The sequence below is a fragment of the Melozone crissalis genome, unplaced genomic scaffold (genome assembly GCF_028551555.1).
Source record: "Melozone crissalis strain CALT ecotype California unplaced genomic scaffold, PUWL_Pcris_2 ptg000156l_1, whole genome shotgun sequence".
Taxonomy (NCBI): domain Eukaryota; kingdom Metazoa; phylum Chordata; class Aves; order Passeriformes; family Passerellidae; genus Melozone; species Melozone crissalis.
In genome coordinates, this window is record NW_026535927.1 from 689076 (window position 1) to 709146 (window position 20071).

At 48.6% G+C, this 20071-nt stretch overlaps 1 protein-coding gene across 1 annotated transcript in view; it reads left to right on the forward strand.

Annotated features, from left to right (window-relative positions):
- LOC128948761 (CUB and sushi domain-containing protein 2-like) overlaps positions 1-20071 on the forward strand; it is a 139232-nt gene that overhangs the window by 46279 nt on the left and 72882 nt on the right. The window contains exons 10-17 of the mRNA XM_054293525.1: positions 1901-2227; positions 2972-3166; positions 6974-7112; positions 7496-7683; positions 8640-8828; positions 9552-9668; positions 13382-13597; positions 16378-16566. Of these exons, the coding sequence (XP_054149500.1) occupies positions 1901-2227; positions 2972-3166; positions 6974-7112; positions 7496-7683; positions 8640-8828; positions 9552-9668; positions 13382-13597; positions 16378-16566 (1560 nt within the window). The remainder of the gene's footprint in view (positions 1-1900; positions 2228-2971; positions 3167-6973; positions 7113-7495; positions 7684-8639; positions 8829-9551; positions 9669-13381; positions 13598-16377; positions 16567-20071) is intronic.

Consider the following 20071-nt stretch of genomic DNA (forward strand, 5'->3'; position numbering starts at 1 on the left):
TTGGATTTAAAAATTTAGAGGAGACACCTCATCCCTGCTGCTGAGACATTTCCCTGGGTGCAAATGAATTTATTTTCAATTTTCCTCAGGCAGATTACACCGTGCTTATGCTGACAGAATTATTTGACAGCATCCCCTGATATTTCAGCATCTGGTAGAGAGAGAGCCCAGAAAAAAAATCCTGAGGATGTTTTGCAGTTTGTTTTCCCTTTAATCTGCTCTCTTTGTGGCTTTGAGAGCAGGGAATGGATTGTGCAGCTCCGTGACCTTGATAACGTCACAGGAACGTCCGAATTGTTTGATCCCAGCCCATTAAGTGGTGAGGGGAGACAGAGGGAAAATAACAGAGGGAGGCAGAGCACTGATCCAAATAATTGTCTAAACGCCAACCCCAAGCCAAGCTCATCCTCTGTGCCAGGAATTAGGGAGATGGATGTTCCCAATAATGGGTTTTACCACGGGTGGCGGTGGGGAAAAGGGATGAGCAAAGCATCCGTACATAAAATATCCCAAAGTTTGGGCAGGTTGCACTCCAAAGGCAGCCTTGCCTTCCCGAATTAATGGGCCTTGGCAGCTGCAGCTTGGGATGGATTGAACCCCTGGAGAGCTTGAAGGGTTTTTCATGCATGTTCTGCCCCTCAGCTTCATTTTAAACATGGTTTTAATTATTTCCGTGGCTTTTTGGGAACCAGCAGAAATCAGGGGTTTATTTGTGGTGGGAAGAGCTTCCCCTCCACCAGAGCTGCAGATTCCTCTGGTTTGTCCCAAACCTCAGCATTTGGGAACGTTCTTGGGCTGTTCCACCTCTCCCAGTGCTCAGCCAGGTGTGAACAACTTCCCAAGGGCGCAGACAGAGCAAATTAACTCCCAGCTCCTTCTCCAAGCACTCCATTTGTCCCACAAATACTCCCTGGTGTGCACGGAAGGAGTTTGATGAATGCAGAGGGGGGAAAAACGAGCTCAGCAGATGGAAAGGGCAGATTTTATTGTGAGCAAACCCCCGAGGAGCCTGCAGCACCCTGGGGATGGATGTGTCACCTGTGGGTGACAGAGCTGAGCCAGGGGCAGCAGCAGCGGAGGCTGGAGCAGTGCCCAGAGTGGCTGAGCTGGTTCCTTGCTCCCAAGTTCTGTGGGATTGTGCTGGGATGTGGCCACAGCAAAAAAAAAAAAATAATGTTGAGGCAAAATCTGGCTGGTTCCATGCTGGTTTTATTTTGCACCAGCTCAAGTCACCCACTGGATTTTTGGGAGTTTTCCTGAGAGAATTCACCAGGAAAATGCCAAATCCCACCTAAGAGGCATTTTCTTCCTGCTGTTAAATAGAACTGGAAGGGACTGGAAAATGGCAAATCCACCTAAAATCCTGAATAAAATATTCCGATTTAGTGGTGACCCAAAGATCAAATATTTTAATTTAGTTGTGACCAAAATATTTGGATTTAGTGATGACCAAGAGATTCTGATTCAGTGGTGACCAAAATATTTGAATTTAGTAGTGACCAAAAGATTCTGATTTACTGATGACCAAAAGGTTCTGATTTAGTGGTGACCAAAAGATTTGGATTCAGTGATGACCAAAAGATTCTGATTTACTGATAACCAAAATATTCTGATTCAGTGGTGACCAAATGCTTCCCTGCTGCTCCTGTGAGGGAGGGAAATAAAGAACAAATGGAAGGGAACTAATGGAAGATCCAGGGTGGTGTTTTCCCCTCCTGGTTTTTGATGCACATGAAATGCTGATATTTCTGTGATGACAGAATTTCTGTCAGTGGGCTCTGGCAGCCTGAAATCACATTTTCCCTCCTGAGGCAGCCTCAGAGCAGGAACTGTGAATATCCCAGTGAGGAGGCTGAGGGCAGGGCCAGCTGTGGGGACTGATGCCACTTTCCCTTTGCAGTTTCCTGCTTTTTCAACTTCACCAGCCCGTCGGGGACCGTGCTGTCGCCCAACTACTCCGAGGAGTACGGGAGCAGCCTGCACTGCGTGTGGCTGATCATCGCCAACCCCGAGAGCCGCATCCACCTGGCCTTCAACGACTTCGACGTGGAGCCCCAGTTTGATTTCCTGGCTGTCAAGGACGGTGCCACGGCCGAGTCCCCCGTGCTGGGCACCTTCTCAGGGAGCCACATCCCCTCCTCGCTGACCAGCAGTGGCCACGTGGCCAGGCTGGAGTTCCAGACTGACCACTCCATGGAGAAGAGAGGGTTCAACATCACCTTCACCAGTGAGTGTGTGTTGGGTTTGTGTGGTGGGGAGGGATGGTGCATATTATATATATATATATATATGTATATATGTGTATACATATATATGTATATATGTGTGTGTATATATATATATGTGTGTGTGTATATATGTGTGTGTATATGTAAATATGTATATGTATATATGTATATGTATATATAATATATACATATACATATCATATATACATATATGAAATTTCTATATTATATATATTATATATATAGAAAGATATTGTATAATATATATATTATATAGAATCATAAAGTTAGCCATCTTGTCAGAAGGCTAACTTTATGATTATATATTATATATTAATTGTACTTTCATTACTTATGGTTATATTATTTTATGATTATATATTGTATAATTACTTTATGATTATGTCTTATATATTAATAATTACTTTATGATCCTATATTATATAATATATAATCTTATCTTTCATATTAATTAATATATATTAGTTATTGCTTGATTATTATATATTATATATCTTATATTTTTATTATTTAGATTATATCTTATATTAATTTTTTATTAAATATTCTATATTTATTATTATTATCTGGGCATCTCCTCCTCCTCCTGGCACTGGGAAGGGGAAAAATTCAATTTTTCTCAATTTGAGGGTGCAACACCCTCATTTTGGGGACAGGGTCGGGGGGACAGTACAAAAAGTTGCTGATTCTCCTGTTTTCTGTTTCTCTCCTGCTGCTGGCAGCGTTCCGGCACAACGAGTGCCCAGACCCCGGCGTGCCGGTGAACGGGAAGCGCTTTGGGGACAGCCTGCAGCTGGGCAGCTCCGTGTCCTTCCTGTGTGACGAGGGCTTCATCCGCACCCACGGTGCCGAGAGCGTCACCTGCGTGCTGCAGGAGGGCAGCGTGGTGTGGGACAACGCCGTGCTGCGCTGCGAAGGTAAGCCCCAGCGCCTGCCTGCTGCCCATGGGGTAGTTTGGGGTGGTTTGGGGTGGTTTGGGGTGGTTTGGGGTGGTAAAGATCCCATCTCAGCTCTTCCCGTGGGTGTTGTTAGGAAAATTCATCCACAAACACCAGAGGTTTGTGGCCAAAAAGGAGACACAGGAGTCCTGGAACTTTATTCCAATCAAGGCAGAGGCCATGGGGCATTCCACTCAAAGTTTTGGAGGACGCAGCCTCCTTTTTATCCCAATTTCCCAGCTGCATTTCCCTTCTCTCTTTCCCCATTTCTGAGGTACTTGAGAAGTTCAGACTTCCCAGAACACCTGATCCCAGAGATTTCCCTCTAATGTACAACCCTCCCTTCTAATTTCTAATTCTTCCAGAATTTAGGGGTTTTTCCCCATTTCTGAGGTACTTGAGGTACGCCTGATACCAAAGATTCCCCTCTAATATACGACTCTTGCTTTTGATATTTAATTCTTAGGGGATTTAGGAGTTTTTCCCCATTTCTGAGGTACTTGAGAGGTTCAGACTTCCCAGAACACCTGATCCCAAAGATTTCCCTCTAATGTACAAACCTCCCTTTGAATTCTTAATTCTTATGGAATTTAACGGTTTTTCCCATTAATTTTTCTGCGCTGTGATGGTCAGCCCTAGCTTCTGCCTGCTGCCCATGGGGTGGTTTGGGGTGCTGAAGAACCCATCTCAGCTCTTCCCATGGGTGTTGTTAGGAAAATCCATCCACAACTATAGAGGTTTATGGCCAAAAGGAGACAGAGGAGTCCTGAAACTTTATTCCAATCAAGGGAGAGGCCATGGGGCATTCCCTTGGGATCTCTCCAATTTTTAAAGGATGCAGCCTCCTTTTTATCCCAGTTTCCCAGCTGCATTTCCCTTCTCTCTTTCCCCATTTCTGAGGTACTTGAGAGGTTCAGACTTCCCAAAGATTCCCCTCTAATGTACAACCCTCCCTTTTAATTTTAATTCTTAGGGAATTTAGGGTTTTTCCCCATTTCTGAGGTACTTGAGAAATTCAGACTTCCCAGAACACCTGATCCCAAAGATTCCCCTCTAATGTACAACCCTCCCTTTTAATTTTTAATTCTTATGGAATTTAGGGGGTTTTCCCCATTTCCTCCTCCTCCTCTCCTCCTCTTCTCCTCTCCAGGTGAACATTCCTTCAGGGAAAGATATTTCTGGGGGGAATTTTGCAGCCTTTTGGGGTCCAGAATCAAGGTTCTGCCTGTCGGGTCTCACTCTCACATTCCACAGTGTCCAGCCAACACCTTCCAGAATTTTCCACCCCTCTGGAAGGAGGAGTTTGCTGGGGAGGAAGTTTCAGTTCAAATATTCCTGAGCTCTGTTTATTTTCCAATTTTTTTGGTGTGGAATGAATGCTGGGGAATATTTTTTATTGTGGTTTTTTGATGATTTGATGATCAGTTCTTGTTACAGCAGGTATTTTTCTAATAACAATAATAATAATAATAAAAGGTTCTGGTTTGGTGATGCCTCAAAGCTTCCCTGCTGCTCCTGTCAGGGAGGGAATGAAACAAAAAGGAATGGAAGATCCAGGGTGATGTTTTCCCATCCTGGTGTTTGATCCATGTAAAATATCTGATATTTGTGTCATGACGGAAGTTCTCTCAATGGGCTCTGGCAGCTGAGAGACAAAAATTCTGCATTTCCATCTCCTGGCCACAACAGCCAACCCTGCCAAGGGGGGAGCTGGGCTGAATTAAAGGCTTTAATTCAGATTTCAAAGCTTTTTTAAGACTTTCAAGCCTCTGCTCTGGAAAAAAGAAGTGAAGAAGGAGCTCATTAGGACTGAAAATCTTCCTGTGCCCTGTGTTCTCAGGGAAGTGATGCTCTGCTCTGGTATTTGCAGCAATTTGAATAACAAGTGCTGAACTCTTGAGAAGCAGCTCTGGAATATTGAGAAATAATTGGAGTAATTGGCCCTGCCTTGCCTGAGCAGCAGGAATTGCACAGTCCTGGCCATTGTCTTTGGGATTGAAGGAAGGAATCAATTGTTTTCAACAGCTTTTATAGAATAAAAAGCTGGACATTTTTGTATTCTTAAATAATTTTGCTCCTGTCAAAATGTAGGTTTAATTCAGGCCTCCTGTTCCTTTCAAAGCACAAGCCTTGAAATTTACATTTTTTTAAGTGTGGAAGGGAAACATTCATTAAATAATACACTTCTAATCAACTTTTATATGTGATAACCTTCTGCCTTCTCCTCCTGATCACTCTGGTGAGTTCTTTGACTCACCCTTCAGTCTGGACCTTTTAATTACCCTTTTTAAGCAAGGAGAAAAGCTCAGAGATCTAAAATCCTGAAAAATAAATTAATGGGAATGAAGGAGACAGAGAAAAGGGTGGAAATTCTGACAGGAGACCAAGCACAGCTTTGGGGCAGAAAGGAAAAATAATTGCTTTGGAGCCAGCTGAGATCAAGTGACTTTGATCTGTCACCCTTGAGAGCAGCAGGGGAGATTTGGGGATGGGATTGGCACATTTTGAGGTGGTACAAGGGCATGGGGTCATGCACATTGGCATTGGGACTGGAACATTTTGGGGTGGCAGAGGGGCATGGTGACATTGGGGCTGGCACATTTTGGCATGGCACAAGGACACAGTGGCATTGGGATTGGCACATTTTGGGATGGCACAGTGACATGGTGACATTGGGGTTGGCACATTTTGGGGTGGCACTGTGACATTGAGATTGTCATATTTTGGGGTGGCACAGGGGCATGGTGACATTGGGGCTGGCACATTTTGGGGTGGCACAGGGACACGGTGACATTGGGATTGGCACATTTTGGGGTGGCACAGGGACATTGGGATTGGCACATTTTGGGGTGGCACAGTGACACTGGAGCTGGCACATTTTGGGGTGGCACAGTGACATGGTGACATTGGGGCTGGCACATTTTGGGGTGGCTCAGGGACATTGGGATTGGCACATTTTGGGGTGGCACAGTGACACTGGAGCTGGCACATTTTGGGGTGGCACAGTGACATGGTGACATTGGGGCTGGCACATTTTGGGGTGGCTCAGGGACATTGGGATTGGCACATTTTGGGCTGGCACATTTTGGGGTGGCACGGTGACATTGGGGCTGGCACATTTTGGGGTGGCACAAGGACACGGTGACATTGGGGCTGGCACAGGGGCACGGTGACATTGGGGCTGGCCCTGGGTGACTCCTTAGAGGACAAACCTGACAGTTTATGTGATTTTTGTCCCTCTGGTCTCTCAGACCTTGTGTCTTTTTCCCAGAAAATGCCAAGAAGTTCCTGCAGCTCCTGCTGGTGGCACTGGGGACCACGGGGTGGATTTAATGCCCTGCTCTGGTGACATCCCTGGTGGCAGCAAAGCCATGACTCAAATAGCAGGGCTGGGAGGGATTTTTCTGCCACCTGAAATGCCAAGTGACCTTGAAGTTCCCTCTGCTTTTATATCCAATCATTATTTTACACCCTGAGCAGGGCCCAAGGTCAGCCCTGCTGGCTCCCAGGGGGGCCCTGTCTGCACTTGGAGCTGAAACTGCAATTTCTGAGCAGTAAATGTTGGTTTTCCATCTGGCTCTGGTGATTTTTAACTCGTGGTGGGGACAGAAATGCAGGGACGGGGTTTCAAAAGTGGGGACATCTCATGGGGCTACAGCTCTGTGACATTTTTCACCCCAATTTTAAAGAGGTGGCACTCAGGGATTTGGTTTAGAGGTGGATGAGCCTGAAGGTCTTTTCCAGCCTGGATAATTGTGTGGATTTGTGTCCTTTTTGTGTCCCCAGCACCCTGTGGGGGCCACCTGACGTCACCCAGTGGCACCATCCTGTCCCCAGGCTGGCCTGGCTTCTACAAGGACTCGCTGAGCTGTGCCTGGGTCATCGAGGCCCAGCCTGGCTACCCCATCAAGATCACCTTTGACAGGTGCTCACCACCTTGGGCAGCCCCAAATTCCCTGGTTCTTAACCCAAATTCCCTGCTCTGCCCCCAAATTCTCTGGTTCTGCCCTCAAATTCCCTGCTCTGCCCCCACATTCTCTGGTTCTGCCCTCAAATTCCCTGCTCTGCCCCCAGATTCCCTGGTTCTGCCCCAAATTCTCCAAATTCCCTGGCTCTGCTCCCAGATTCCCTGGTTCTGCCCCCAAATTCCCTGCTCTGACCCCGAATTCCCTGCATTTTTGTGTGAGGTGCCCCCAGTGAGACACTCAGGCAGAAGAAAGGACCCAGCCCTGTCCCCATGGTGGTTCCAGGAGGGAATGAGCAGAAGGGAGCAGTGCTGGGGTTTCATTTTCCTCCTGTCCCTCCCAGGTTCAAGACAGAGGTGAATTACGACACCCTGGAGGTGAGGGATGGCCGCTCCTACTCCTCTCCCCTGATTGGGGTCTATGATGGCACCCAGGTGCCCCAGTTCCTGATCAGCACCAGCAACCACCTCTACCTCCTGTTCACCACGGACAAGAGCCACTCTGACATCGGCTTCCAGATCAGATATGAAAGTAAGGACCCCTTGTTCATGGGATTCCCTGCAATTCCCAGCAATTCCCTGCAATTCCCAATCTTCAGCAGCACCACGGCCTCCTCAGGGCACCCTGGCTTTTGTTTCCCCTGTGCCAGGCAGCTCACAGGTGTTGCCAGTGGAGGAGCAGTTTCTGCTTTTCCTGGCATCCCTGACTGGTTTGGCCTCTCCTCCCTTGGGGAAATTCCCTCTCTCCATCCCCTCATTTCAGGGATTTCCCTCTCTCCATCCCCTTACTTTGAGGATTTCCCTCTCTCCATTTCTTCCTCTCACTTTGAGGATTTCCTTCTCTTTATTTTCTCACTTTGGTGGTTTTCCTCTCTCCATTTCCTTCCCTCCCTTAGGGCAATTCTCTCTCTCCATCCTCTCACTTTTGGGATTTCCCTCTTCCCCATTTCCTCCTCTCACTTGAAGGATTTCCCTCTCTTTATCCTCTCACTTTTGGAATTTTTCTCTTTCCATTTCCTCCCCTCCTTTGAGGCAATTCCCTCTCTCCATCACCTCATTTCAAGGATTTCCCTCTCTCCATCCCCTCAGTTCAGAGATTTTCCTCTCTCCATTTCCTCATCTCACTTTGAGGATTTTCCTCTCTCCATCCCCTCATTTCAGGGATTTCCCTCTCTCCATCCTCTTACTTTGAGGATTTCCCTCTCTCCCTTTCCTTCTCTCACTTTGAAGATTTCCCCCTCTCCATCCCCTCATTTCAGTGATTTTCCTCTCTCCCTTTCCTCCTCTCACTTTGAGGATTTCCCTCTCTCCATCCTCTCATTTCAGGGATTTCCCTCTCTCCCCTCCCTTGAGGAATTCCCTCTCTCCCTTCCACCCTCTGACCTTGGGGACAACCACCAACATTTGGCTCAGTCCCCTGGGTGGGCTGAGCTTCCCCTGAGCCCCTCAGTGCCCACCTGAGTGCTGTGCCCTGTTTTCTGTGCCCAGCTGTGAAGCTGCAGTCTGACCACTGCCTGGACCCTGGCATCCCAGTGAACGGGCAGCGCCACGGCAACGATTTCTACGTGGGAGCCCTGGTGACATTCAGCTGTGACCCTGGCTACACCCTGAGTGACACTGAGGCCCTGGAGTGTGAGCCCAACTTCCAGTGGAGCCGGCCCCTGCCCAGCTGTGAGGGTGAGGAAACTGCTTCAGGATGTTCTTGGGGTTGGGAGGCAGAGCTGAGCTCACAGGGTGGGAACATCCAGAGGTGGAGCCCACAGTGGTTCCAGCTGCTGGAAACCTTCCCATGCAGACCACTGCCAAAGCAGCAGCTGGAGAGCTCCCTGTGGCATTAAATCCATGGGTTTTGTTGGATTTTGGTGGGTCTGTCCATGGATTTTGTTGGATTTTCCTCTTTTGGTTGGATCCCACAGGGATGGTGGTTCCAGCTGCTGGAAACCCTGGAAACCCTTCCCCTGCAGACCAACTGCCAAAGCAGCAGCTGGACAGCTCCCAGTGGTGCTTAATCCATGGGGTTTGGTGGCTCTGTCCATGTATTTTGTTGGATTTTGACCCACAAAACCCAATTTGGGTTGATTGGATTTGGGTTCATCAGTCTCTTTTGGATTTTCCTCTTTTTGTTGGGTCCCACAGGGATGGTGTTTCCACCTGCAGACCCATTGCCAAAGCAGCAGCTGGAGAGCTCCCAGTGGTGTTTAATCCATGGATTTTGTTGGATTTTGATGGGTCTGTCCATGGATTTTGTTGGATTTTGTCATTTGGGTTGATTGGATTTGGGTCGATCATTCTCGTTTGTTGGATTTTCCTGGGTTGGGTTTTGCTTTTACTTTTTCCTCCTAGCTTGTGAAAGAGTCTGGATTATTGAACTCTTTCTCTCCTGTTTTTTTGTGTTTTTAGCTCTCTGTGGGGGCTACATCCGTGGCTCCAGTGGCACCATCCGCTCCCCAGGCTTCCCTGATTTTTATCCCAACAACTTGAACTGCACATGGACCATAGAAACATCCCATGGCAAAGGTGAGGAGAGGACTGAGGCAGTGGGAGAGAAACTTTTCCCTGTGAGATCCACGAGTTCCTCTCAGAAATGATGATTCCATTGTCCCTGGACAAAATCCAGAGGGTTTTGACGTCACCTCTTTAACCTTTTAAAGGGAAAATTCTTATCAAGCAGAGCTTTGTGTTATCTCCTGTTCCAGACCTTTGTGGCCTGATCCTAAAAGTCAGGATGTGGATGCAGAGATCCTGACACCATTCCCTGTCCCAGAGAGGGATCTTCCCCTCCTGAGGGATTTCTGGAGGTGCTCAGCTCCTCCTCTCACAGTTTTTTTGGTAATATCTCCCACATGGCCACCACACGAGTCCTGGAATTGCCCCAACTGCTCCAACAATTATTTTCTTGTGACACTTTATGGACTCCCAGGCTGTGCAAGTGGAGTTTAAAAGCAGTTTAATTTTAAAGGTATTTAAATGCCTAAAGAGAGACCATTATTTTTAATCTCATTGCTTCAAAGTGATTTCTTTTCTCCTTTTATTTGTTTTGCTGTTTCTTCTGCAGAGAATGGGGAGAGAAAAAAAAAAAGCCCAACCTCGTGTTTGCAGAGATGTTTTGTGCCACAGTAAATTGCAGACCAGAGCAAAGGTTTAATTGGTCACAAATCCTTAAAAATGAGTTTATAATTAGCCCTTTTTGCTACAGTTCCTCGACCCTTCAGTGCTGGAGGAGCCTTGTGCCCTCTGCTTGGAGTTTTTACTTTAAAAAACTTGGAATTTGGGCATGTTCTCCAGGATAACTGAATTGTTCTTGTGCTGATTCTAGAGGGGTGATGTTATTTGTGTTCCTTAAGCTGGGTTTGCTAAAACTGAGGGTTTAAATTTGCTGTCAGAGGAGAATAAAGTCATTTTGCATTCCCCACATCCCAGTTTTCGGGTCAGATCTATTTCTGTTTTGTGCTTCTGGTAGAAATAGCAAACAATTTGGAAACTCTTGGAAGTTTCCTGCTTTTGTGGAGTTTTGCGGACTAAAAAATGTTCTCCACAGAATGGATATAAAGAATGAATTATCAAGGTCAGTCCTAAGCTTTGGATATAAAAATCCTTTTGGGACAATAAAGGGCAGTGAGGGATAAATTGTGGGATGATCCCACAATTCCTTCATTCCTAATCCCATGGGAAAGGTTCCTTGTTGGTTTCCAGCCTCTCTGACCTTCACTTCTTGGAAGGGAAGAGCTGCATGTGAGCAGCAAAGCTCCAGGAAAAACTTGGAGAGGGCCAGGGATAAATAAATGGAATATTCAGCTGGAATTGGATGCTGTGGGGTTGGATATTGGATCTCCAGAGCTTTCCCTGATCTCCAGAAATTAATAGAGAATGGGCAGCAAGGAGGAGAATCTTCCTCTGGGCTTTTTTTGCAGGTTTCCTGCTGTTTCTTTGGGATGCTGTGTTTTGGGAATGGTGGCATGCAGAGCCAGGGAATTCTTGGGAATTATTTGGGTTATTGGTTTAATTATTATTTTATAATTCTAATTATTTGGGAATTGTTGGGTTAAATGAAATAACCTGGTCAAACCAAGCAGGGATCTCTCCCAAATTCCATCCTGGGGTTTCCTGGAGGATTCTGAGCAGGATCAATCCCAATCCCACACGAGCAGAGGCTCGGGAGCCTGCCCTGAGCTGGGAGATCAGCATGGAAAAATCCATCTAAATGCAAAAAGGCTTTTTATTGCTTGGCATCTCCCTGCCTTGTTAAGTCGGTGTGACAATGCTGTGACAGAGTTCCTGAGCTCAGATCCTGCCTGGCTCCTGCTCTCACTGCTGGTTTTTGTTGATTTTTTTCTTTTTTGTATTATTTTATTTCCAAGCTGGAATTATTTTCCAGAGAATGAGTGTTTCTAATGGTGTTTGAATTCCAGCATGAAAAATCACCTCGCTGGAGGCTCCTGCAGGAGCCTGAAGTGCTTCCCATTGTGTGTCGGGAGGTGTGAAGGGGACTTTAAGTAATCCATTACTCCTCTCTGGCTCATTTACAAATGCAGCAAGGTCACAGCCTTCTCCCCAAATGTTTCAAATCGTTCAAATTGAATTTGGGAGGAAGAGGCAAAATAGTTTTGCTGTGTTTGGCTGGCATTTCCGTGGCTGGAGCTGCTGTGGGGTTTATTTTGGGCAAGAAAAGGTGAATAAAAGTAGGGTATAGGGGAAGGTGTCCCCTCCCATGGGACAGCCCTCCCACATTTCCTTATTTGGGCTTTAGCCCCACCCACCTTCCATTATTTGGATTTTAGCCCCTCCCATATTCCCTTATTTGGGGTTAGCCCATCCCACATCCCCTTATTTGGGTTTTAGTCCTGCCCTCATTTCCTTATTTGGGTTTAGCCCCTCCCACATGTCCTTATTTGGGTTTAGCCCCGCCCACATTCCCTTATATGGATTTTAGCCATGCCCACATGTCCTTATTTGGTTTTAGCCCCTCCCACATCCCCTTATTTGGTTTTACTCCTGACCACATTTCCTTATTTGGGTTTAGCCCTGCCCACATTTCCTTATTTGGGTTTGGCCCTGCCCACATTCCCTATTTGGGTTTTAGCCCCACCCACATTTCCATATTTGGGTTTAACCCTGCCCACATGTCCTTATTTGGGTTTAGCCCTGCCCACATTTCCATATTTGGGTTTAGCCCCACCCACACTCCCTTATTTGGTTTTACTCCCGCCCACATTTCCTTATTTGGGTTTAGCCCTGCCCACATTCCCTTATTTGGGTTTAGCCCTGCCCACATGTCCTTATTTGGGTTTAGCCCTGCCCACATTTCCATATTTGGGTTTAGCCCCACCCACACTCCCTTATTTGGGTTTGGCCCTGCCCACATTCCCTTTTTGGGTTTTAGCCCTGCCCACATGCCCTTTTTGGGTTTAGACCCTCCCACATTTCCTTATTTGGGTTTTGGCCCTGCCCACATTCCTTTATTTGGGTTTTAGCCCTGCCCACTTTCCCTTATTTGGGTTTAGCCCTGCCCACCTTCCCTTATTTGGGTTTAGCCCTGCCCACATTCCCTTATTTGTGTTTTAGCCCTGCCCACATTCCCTATTTGGGTTTTAGCCCCACCCACGTTTCCTTATTTGGGTTTACCCCGCCCAAATTTCCTTATTTCGGTTTAGACCCACCCACATTCCCTTATTTGGGTTTTGCCCCTCCCACATTTCCTTATTTGGATTTAGCCACGCCCACACACAGGAGAATGGAATAAAACCATTTTTAAGGTCATTTCCCACCCAAATTGTTCCATGATTCTCTGATTCAGCCCATCATGGGAAGGTCCTTGCAGCTGCACCTCTGACACACTTCTGGGAAAGCCTCCCTGACCTTCAAGCTGGGATTCAGTCCTGGTTTTCCAGGCAGGAATTCCTTCTGTAGCACTCTCATTTTTGAGCCCTCCCAACTCCAACCTCGCTGCTCTCCGTTTAAAAGTCATTTTTAGAATAAAGGCTCCCCTGGGCTGCTCCCTCAGCTGCTGCTCTGTCCCTGGAGCAAGTTTGTGTCACCCTGACAAGGGCACAGGAATCCAACATTTCCAGAGCCTGGCCCTGCTCCCACACCCCAGATTTAGGGTTTTTATTGATTTCACTTCCACCAGACCCAAATCCACAATTCCAGTGTGATTTTTCCCCCTGCCCTCGGTGGGGAGCTGGGGTTGGGCACTGGGATGACTCCACCTGTGGTTTCCCCTCTCTCTGCAGGCGTGTTCTTCACCTTCCACACGTTCCACCTGGAGAACGGGCACGATTACCTGCTGATCACGGAGAACTCCAGCTTTGCCCAGCCCCTGCAGCAGCTGACGGGCTCGCGGCTGCCGGCGCCGCTCAGCGCGGGGCTCTTCGGCAACTTCTCGGCCCAGATCCGCCTCATCTCTGACTTCTCCATGTCCTACGAGGGCTTCAACATCACCTTCTCAGGTGACAGCAGTAGCCCGAGCCTTCCTTCTGTGCCTCCCTTCCTTCTGTGCCTCCCTTCTTTCTGTCCCTTCCTTCTTTTCCTTATTTTCTTTCCCTCCCTCCTGCCTTCTCCTATTTTCCTCCCTTTCCTTTTCTCCCTTTTCTTTTCCTCTCTTTCCTTTTCTCCCTTTTTTTTGTCCTCCCTTTCCTTTTCTCCCTTTCCTTTTCTCCCTTTTCTTTTCCTCTCTTTCCTTTTCTCCCTTTTTTTTGTCCTCCCTTTCCTTTTCTCCCTTTCCTTTTCTCCCTTTTCTTTTCCTCTCTTTCCTTTTCTCCCTTTTTTTTGTCCTCCCTTTCCTTTTCTCCCTTTCCTTTTCTCCCTTCCCCTTCCCTTTTTGCTTCCTTTCCTTTCCTTTCCTTTCCTTTCCTTTCCTTTCCTTTCCTTTCCTTTCCTTTCCTTTCCTTTCCTTTCCTTTCCTTTCCTTTCCTTTCCTTTCCTTTCCTTTCCTTTCCTTTCCTTTCCTTTCCTTTCCTTTCCTTTCCTTTCCTTTCCTTTCCCCCTTCCCTTCTTTTCTCCCTTTCTGTCCCTTTCCCCTCTTTCCCCTATTTTTTCCTTGCTGTAGTACCAGATGGGAGCCCCCTCCTGCTGCACCCAGCAGGGCTCTGATCCAGATTTTCCTGACTCCAGGACTCAGGAGGAGGCTGAGGGAAACAATTCCTGCCCAGAGAAGTTCCAGCAATCCCTTGCTGAGCTGTGCTTGCTCAACCCTCACGGTGATGGTGCCTTTGTGCCTTTGAGTGGGTGTGCTGATCCAAAATGCAGATTTTTCAAAGGAAATCCAAATTTTTCAAAGGAAATCCTGATTTTTCAGCAGCTGTCTGTCAGGAGGAGCGTGAGGACTTGGAGAGGGACCAAAGGAGGGACGTGTGGCACTGCAGGGCAGCTCATGGCACTGGGGCAGCCTCTGCTTGAAGGGCACGAGGTGTTTGACTGTGTCCTCTGGGCTGGAGTCCTCCAAGTGACTCCCAAGTGCTGCCATTCCAGGGAATGTCAATCTTTGCTGCCTGAGTGCCCCAGAAGCAATTCCCTACCACAACCAGTGAAGGGCAGGAGCTTTATTGCTGTTCTTCCCTCTGTCCCCGTGTCCTTCCCAGTCCTGAGCTGCCACTCCAGCACCCAGGGAAAGAGAGAAATTCCCATTTTTCCTGTGGAGCTTGGTCTGGCACCCTCCCTGACGGGCAGAGCTGTTGCCATAGATGCAGCTGAAACCTGGTTCCCAGTGCCTTTGTTCCTGGCCTCTGAAGTCAGGGATTTGCATGTGGAAACCAGTCAGAAAATTTCCAATTAACTCCCATTTTGATGAGGGGAAAATGGCTTTTTGCCTTTCAAAAGCTCGCCTCTAATTATAACTCTCATTTTCAGTGTATTTCAAGGTTTCTTTCCTATCTTGAAAAGCAAAACCAGGAGTCAGTTCTATTTTTAGCTCCCTTTACATATATATATGTTAACATACAGGCTTTGGACTTGGAGATGTTGCCAAAAACACCTTCAAAAGAGTTTTCCTTCAGGCTGCTTTGGGGTCAGAGATTTGAGTTTGGCTGTTGGCCAGAATCCTACGTGACCTTTCTTGGAGCAGCAGCTTCAGCGTCCTCCTGCCTTCCCTGAGCAGGATCATCCATTTCCAGGATTAGAAAAGGAGAGGCAGCAGAAATCCCACCCGGATCAATCCATCCTCTCTGGGCTGCAGCACAGGGACAGTGACAAATCCCCATCCCTGTCACTGTGACAGGGACTGGGACCTGTTGCCTTCGGAGGTGGTTGGGATGCAGGGGCTGGGAGGGAGTTGTAGGTGGAGGGGGAAATAGAAATCCTCATGGGTTCACTGAAACTGGATCAAAGCTCAGAGATCCCTTGGATCCTTGTGGCATTTAGAGGGAGGACAGAATCCCTGAGCTGTAGGCTGGGGGTGAAATCCAGGTGGATTTTCATGGTTTGGAATCCTCATGGATTCGCTGCAGCTGGATCAAGGCTCAGAGCTCCTTTAGATGCTCATGTCCTCTCCAGGGAGGTCTGAACCCCTGAGTTTTAGGTTGAGGTGAAATCCAGGTGGATATTCATAGTTTAGAATCCTCATGGATTCACTGCAGCTGGATCAAGGCTCAGAGCTCCTTTAGATCCTCATGTCCGCTCCAGGGAGGACAGAACCCAAGTTGTAGGTTGGAGTGAAATCCAGGTGGGTTTTCATGGTTTGGAATCTTCATGGATTCACTGCAGCTGGATCAAAGCTCCCTTGGATCCTTGTGTTCTCTCCAGGGAAGGCAGACCCCTGAGTTTTAGGCTGGGGTGAAATCCACCTGGGTTTACATGACCCAAACAGGATTCCATCCTCATTTTTCCATCCTCCCTGGAAAATGCAGCTGGATCAAAACTCAGAGCTCCCTTGGATTCTTGTGTCCTCTCCAGGGAGTACAGAACCCCTGAGTTTTAGGTTGGGGTGGCATCTGGATGGATTTTCATGGCCCAAACAGGATTCCATCCTCATTTTTCCATCCTCCCTGCAAAATGCAGCTGGATCAAGGCTCAGAGCCTCCCTTGGATCCTCATGTCATTTACAGGAAGAACAGAATCCTTGAGCTGTGGATTGGGGTGAAATCCAGGTGGGTTTTCATGGCCCAAACGGGATTCCATCCTCATGGGTTCACTGCAGCTGGATTAAGGCTCAGAGCTCCCTTGGACCCTCATCTCCTCTCCGTGGAGGACAGAACCCATCTCCCATCCCACAACCCCCGTTTTCCCCCTCCAGAATACGACCTGGAGCCGTGTGACGAGCCCGAGGTGCCGGCCTACAGCATCAGGAAGGGGCTGCAGTTCGGGGTGGGGGACGTGCTGAGCTTCTCGTGCTTCCCCGGGTACCGGCTGGAGGGCGCGGCGCGCATCACCTGCCTGGGCGGGCGACGGCGAGTGTGGAGTGCGCCTCTGCCAAGGTGTGTTGGTAGGTGGTCATGTGCTTTCATTTTGCTTGGCTGGCCCCGCTGTGCTGCACTCCTGAGGTGGGCAGGGATGGACGGGAGCGGCCCTGGGGTGGGTGACAACCCCCAGGATGGATGGGAGCAGCCCTGGGGTGGGTGATGTCCCTGGGGTGGGTGATACCTCCTGGGGATGGATGGGTGACATTCCCCAGGATGGTTGGGAGTACCTCTAGGATGGGTGACATCCTCCAGGGTGGATGGGTTGCGTTCTTGGGATGGGTTGGTGACATGCCCTGGGATGGATGGGAGACATTCCTGGGATGGGTGACATTCCTGGGATGGGGGGGTAATATCCCCTGGGATGGATGGGAACACCCCTGGGATGGGTGGCATCCTCCAAAATGGATGAGAGCACCTCTAGGATGGGTGACATCCCCTGGGATGGATGGGTGACATTCCTGAGATGAGTGACATCTCTGGGATGGATGGGAGCAGCCCTGGGATGGGTGACATCCCCTGGGATGGAGAGGTGACATCCCCTGGGATGGCTGGGAGCACCCCTAGGATGGTTGGGAGCATCCCTGGGATGGATGGGAGCTGGGATGGGTGACATTCCCTGGGATGGAGGAGTGGCATCCCCCAGAGTAGATGGGAGCACCCCTGGGATTGGTGACATATTCCAAGATGGATGGGTGACATCCCCTGGATAAGTGACATCCCCCAGGGTGGATGGCAGCACCTCTGGGATGGGTGACACCCCCCAGGATGGATGGGAGCACCCCTGGGGTGTGTGACATTCCCTGGGATGGATGGGTGACATCCTTTGGGATGGAGAGGTGACATCCCCTGGGATGTATGGGTGACATCCCCCAGAGTGGGACCATCCAGAGCAGGGTTGGGGGATGATGCTCCAGGCCGTGGGAAAAAGGATGTCACACTTATTTTTTGGTGTAGAATTTCAATAGAAAATCATTCCCAGCTCTGCTCACCCTGAGCCTGTGGGATTCCTCGAGATCAGTCAGGGCAGGGCTCTCACCTGGTGGCCAGACCTGCTCAGGAGATTGTCCTAAGCTGTGGGTTAGGGTTAGGTGACCCTTGAGGGAGAATTTCAGCAGCAAATCTCCCCAGCAGAGCCAGCTGTGCTGAATTTCCAGCTCTGGGGCCTCATTCTGCTGGGACAGGCAGGAGTAACAATCAGGCTGCAGATAAAGCTCATCAGGGGAATGAAAATCAAAATAAAAAATCATTTCCAGAGCTTTGAACTGGAGCCTCAGACAGCAGCACTGAGTGGACAACCCTGGCTGCTGCTCCTGGCTCAGAATTAACAGCTTGGCTTGATCAGAGCAGGGCAAACTCAGGGCTGATGGCCCAGAGCTCCGTGGCAGGGTGACAGCTCTGTCACAATGTCCCCAGTGCTGCTCAGATCTGCCTGGATAGGGATGGAAAAGGCAGACTGACTCATTAAGATCACAGGAGGTTTAATTGCTTTCCCAGACACTCTGCATTCAGCTCCTATCTTGGAGATGGTCTGGGGAGGGCTCGGAGTGGTTTTTGTTCCTTTGTCCAAGCCCTGTGGCCAGGACAGCTCCCTGAGATGTCCCCAGCATTGTCCCTGGGGAATCTGTGCCAAAATCCAGCTTTTCATCCCTGGCAAGAGCAGAGGACAAAGAGTCTCCTCCAGAGAGCCTCCTGTGGGTGCCTCTGCTGCTTAACCCTTCCCTGGAGGAGCAGCAGAGCCAGGAGCTGTTCTGGGATGGTTCCCTCATCTCCAGGAGCTGTTCTGGGATGGTTCCCTCACATGGGATGGTTCCTCCAGCTCCAGGAGCTTCCCTGGGATGGTTCCCTCACCTGGGATGGTTCCTTCAGCTCCAGGAGCTGCTCCGAGATGGTTCTCTCACTTGAGATGGTTCCCTCACCTGGGATGGTTCCCTCATCATCCAGGAGCTGCCCTGCGATGGTTTCTTCAGCTCCAGGAGCTCACCTGGGATGGTTCCCTCACCTGGGATGGTTCCCTCATCTTCAGGAGCTGCCCTGGGATGGTTCCTTCACCTGGGATGGTTTCCTCAGCTCCAGGAGCTGTTCTGGGATGGTTCCCTCACCTGGGATGGTTCCCTCATCATCCAGGAGCTGCTCTGAGATGCGTCCCTCCCCTGGGATGGTTCCCTCAGCTCCAGGAGCTATGAGGACTCAGGGACATGAGATTGATCCCAAAAACTGCTCTAGGGGATGACTGTCCCCAGGCCTGCGTGCAGAGCCCCAGAGGAGCAGGCAGCCAGTGTTTGACAGCAGAAAATCCTGCAGGGTAAACAGGCTGGGAAAACAGTGAGTCACGGCTGGCTCGTGTGGGAGCTCGGCAGGAGGAACAGAAAATCCTCAGCGTGGGGTTGTTCTGAGCAGATCTACACAAATTCATACAGATTCGTACGGATTTATATCCATTTCCCACAGATTTTCTGCAGATCCATGCAGATGTCACAGAGATTCACACAGATTTATATTTGCACAGATTACTCACAGATCTCGCCCGGATTCCCACAGACTTCTCACGGATCCACATAAATTTCACAGAGCTTCACACACATTTACACAGATCCCCTACAGATTCACCCAGATTCCTCCAGATTTCCCACAGATCCACACAGATTTCACAGAGATTCACACACATTTACATTTACACAGATTCCCCACAGATCCCCCACAGATTCCCCCAAATTCCCCCCAAATTCCCAAAGATCCACACAGATTTCACAGAGCTTCACACAGATTTACGTTTATACAGATTCACCCAAATTCCTACAGATTCTCCACAGATTCACACAGATCCCCCAACTTCCCACAGATTTCTCACAGATCCACTCACATTTCACAGAGATTCACAGAGATTTAAATTTACACAGATTCCTCCCCAAATTCCCCCCAGATTTACATTTACACAGATTCTGAAAGAGGAGAGAAGCCTGGCTAGGAAAATTTGATGGGAAAGGCGACAGTGTGCAGGTTGTAGTGACCAACAACAGGTTGTAGTGAATAACAACAGGTCATAGCGAGTAACAAGAGGTTGTAGTAAATGCCAGCAGGTTGTAGTGAGTAACAAGAGGTTGTAGTAAATGCCAACAGGTTGTAGTGAATACCAACAGGTTGTAGTGGGTAACAAGAGGTTATAGTGAATACTAACAGATTGTAGCGAATAAAAACAGGTTGTAGTGAGTAACAGGAGGTTGTAGTGAATAACAACAGGTTGTAGGGAATACCAGCATGTTGTAGTGAATACCAGCAGGTTGTAGTGAGTAACAAGAGGTTGTAGTGAATATCAGCAGGTTGTAGTGAGTTACAAGAGGTTGTAGTGAATACCAACAGGTTCTGGTGAGTAACAAGAGGTTGTACTGAATACCAACAGGTTGTAGTGAATACTAACAGGTTGTAGTGAACACCAGCAGGTTGTAGAGATATGGTTGTGGTAAATAACAACAGGTTGTAGTGAATACCAACAGGGAAAAGCCCTCTCCTTGCTGCTGCAGGAGGGGCTGA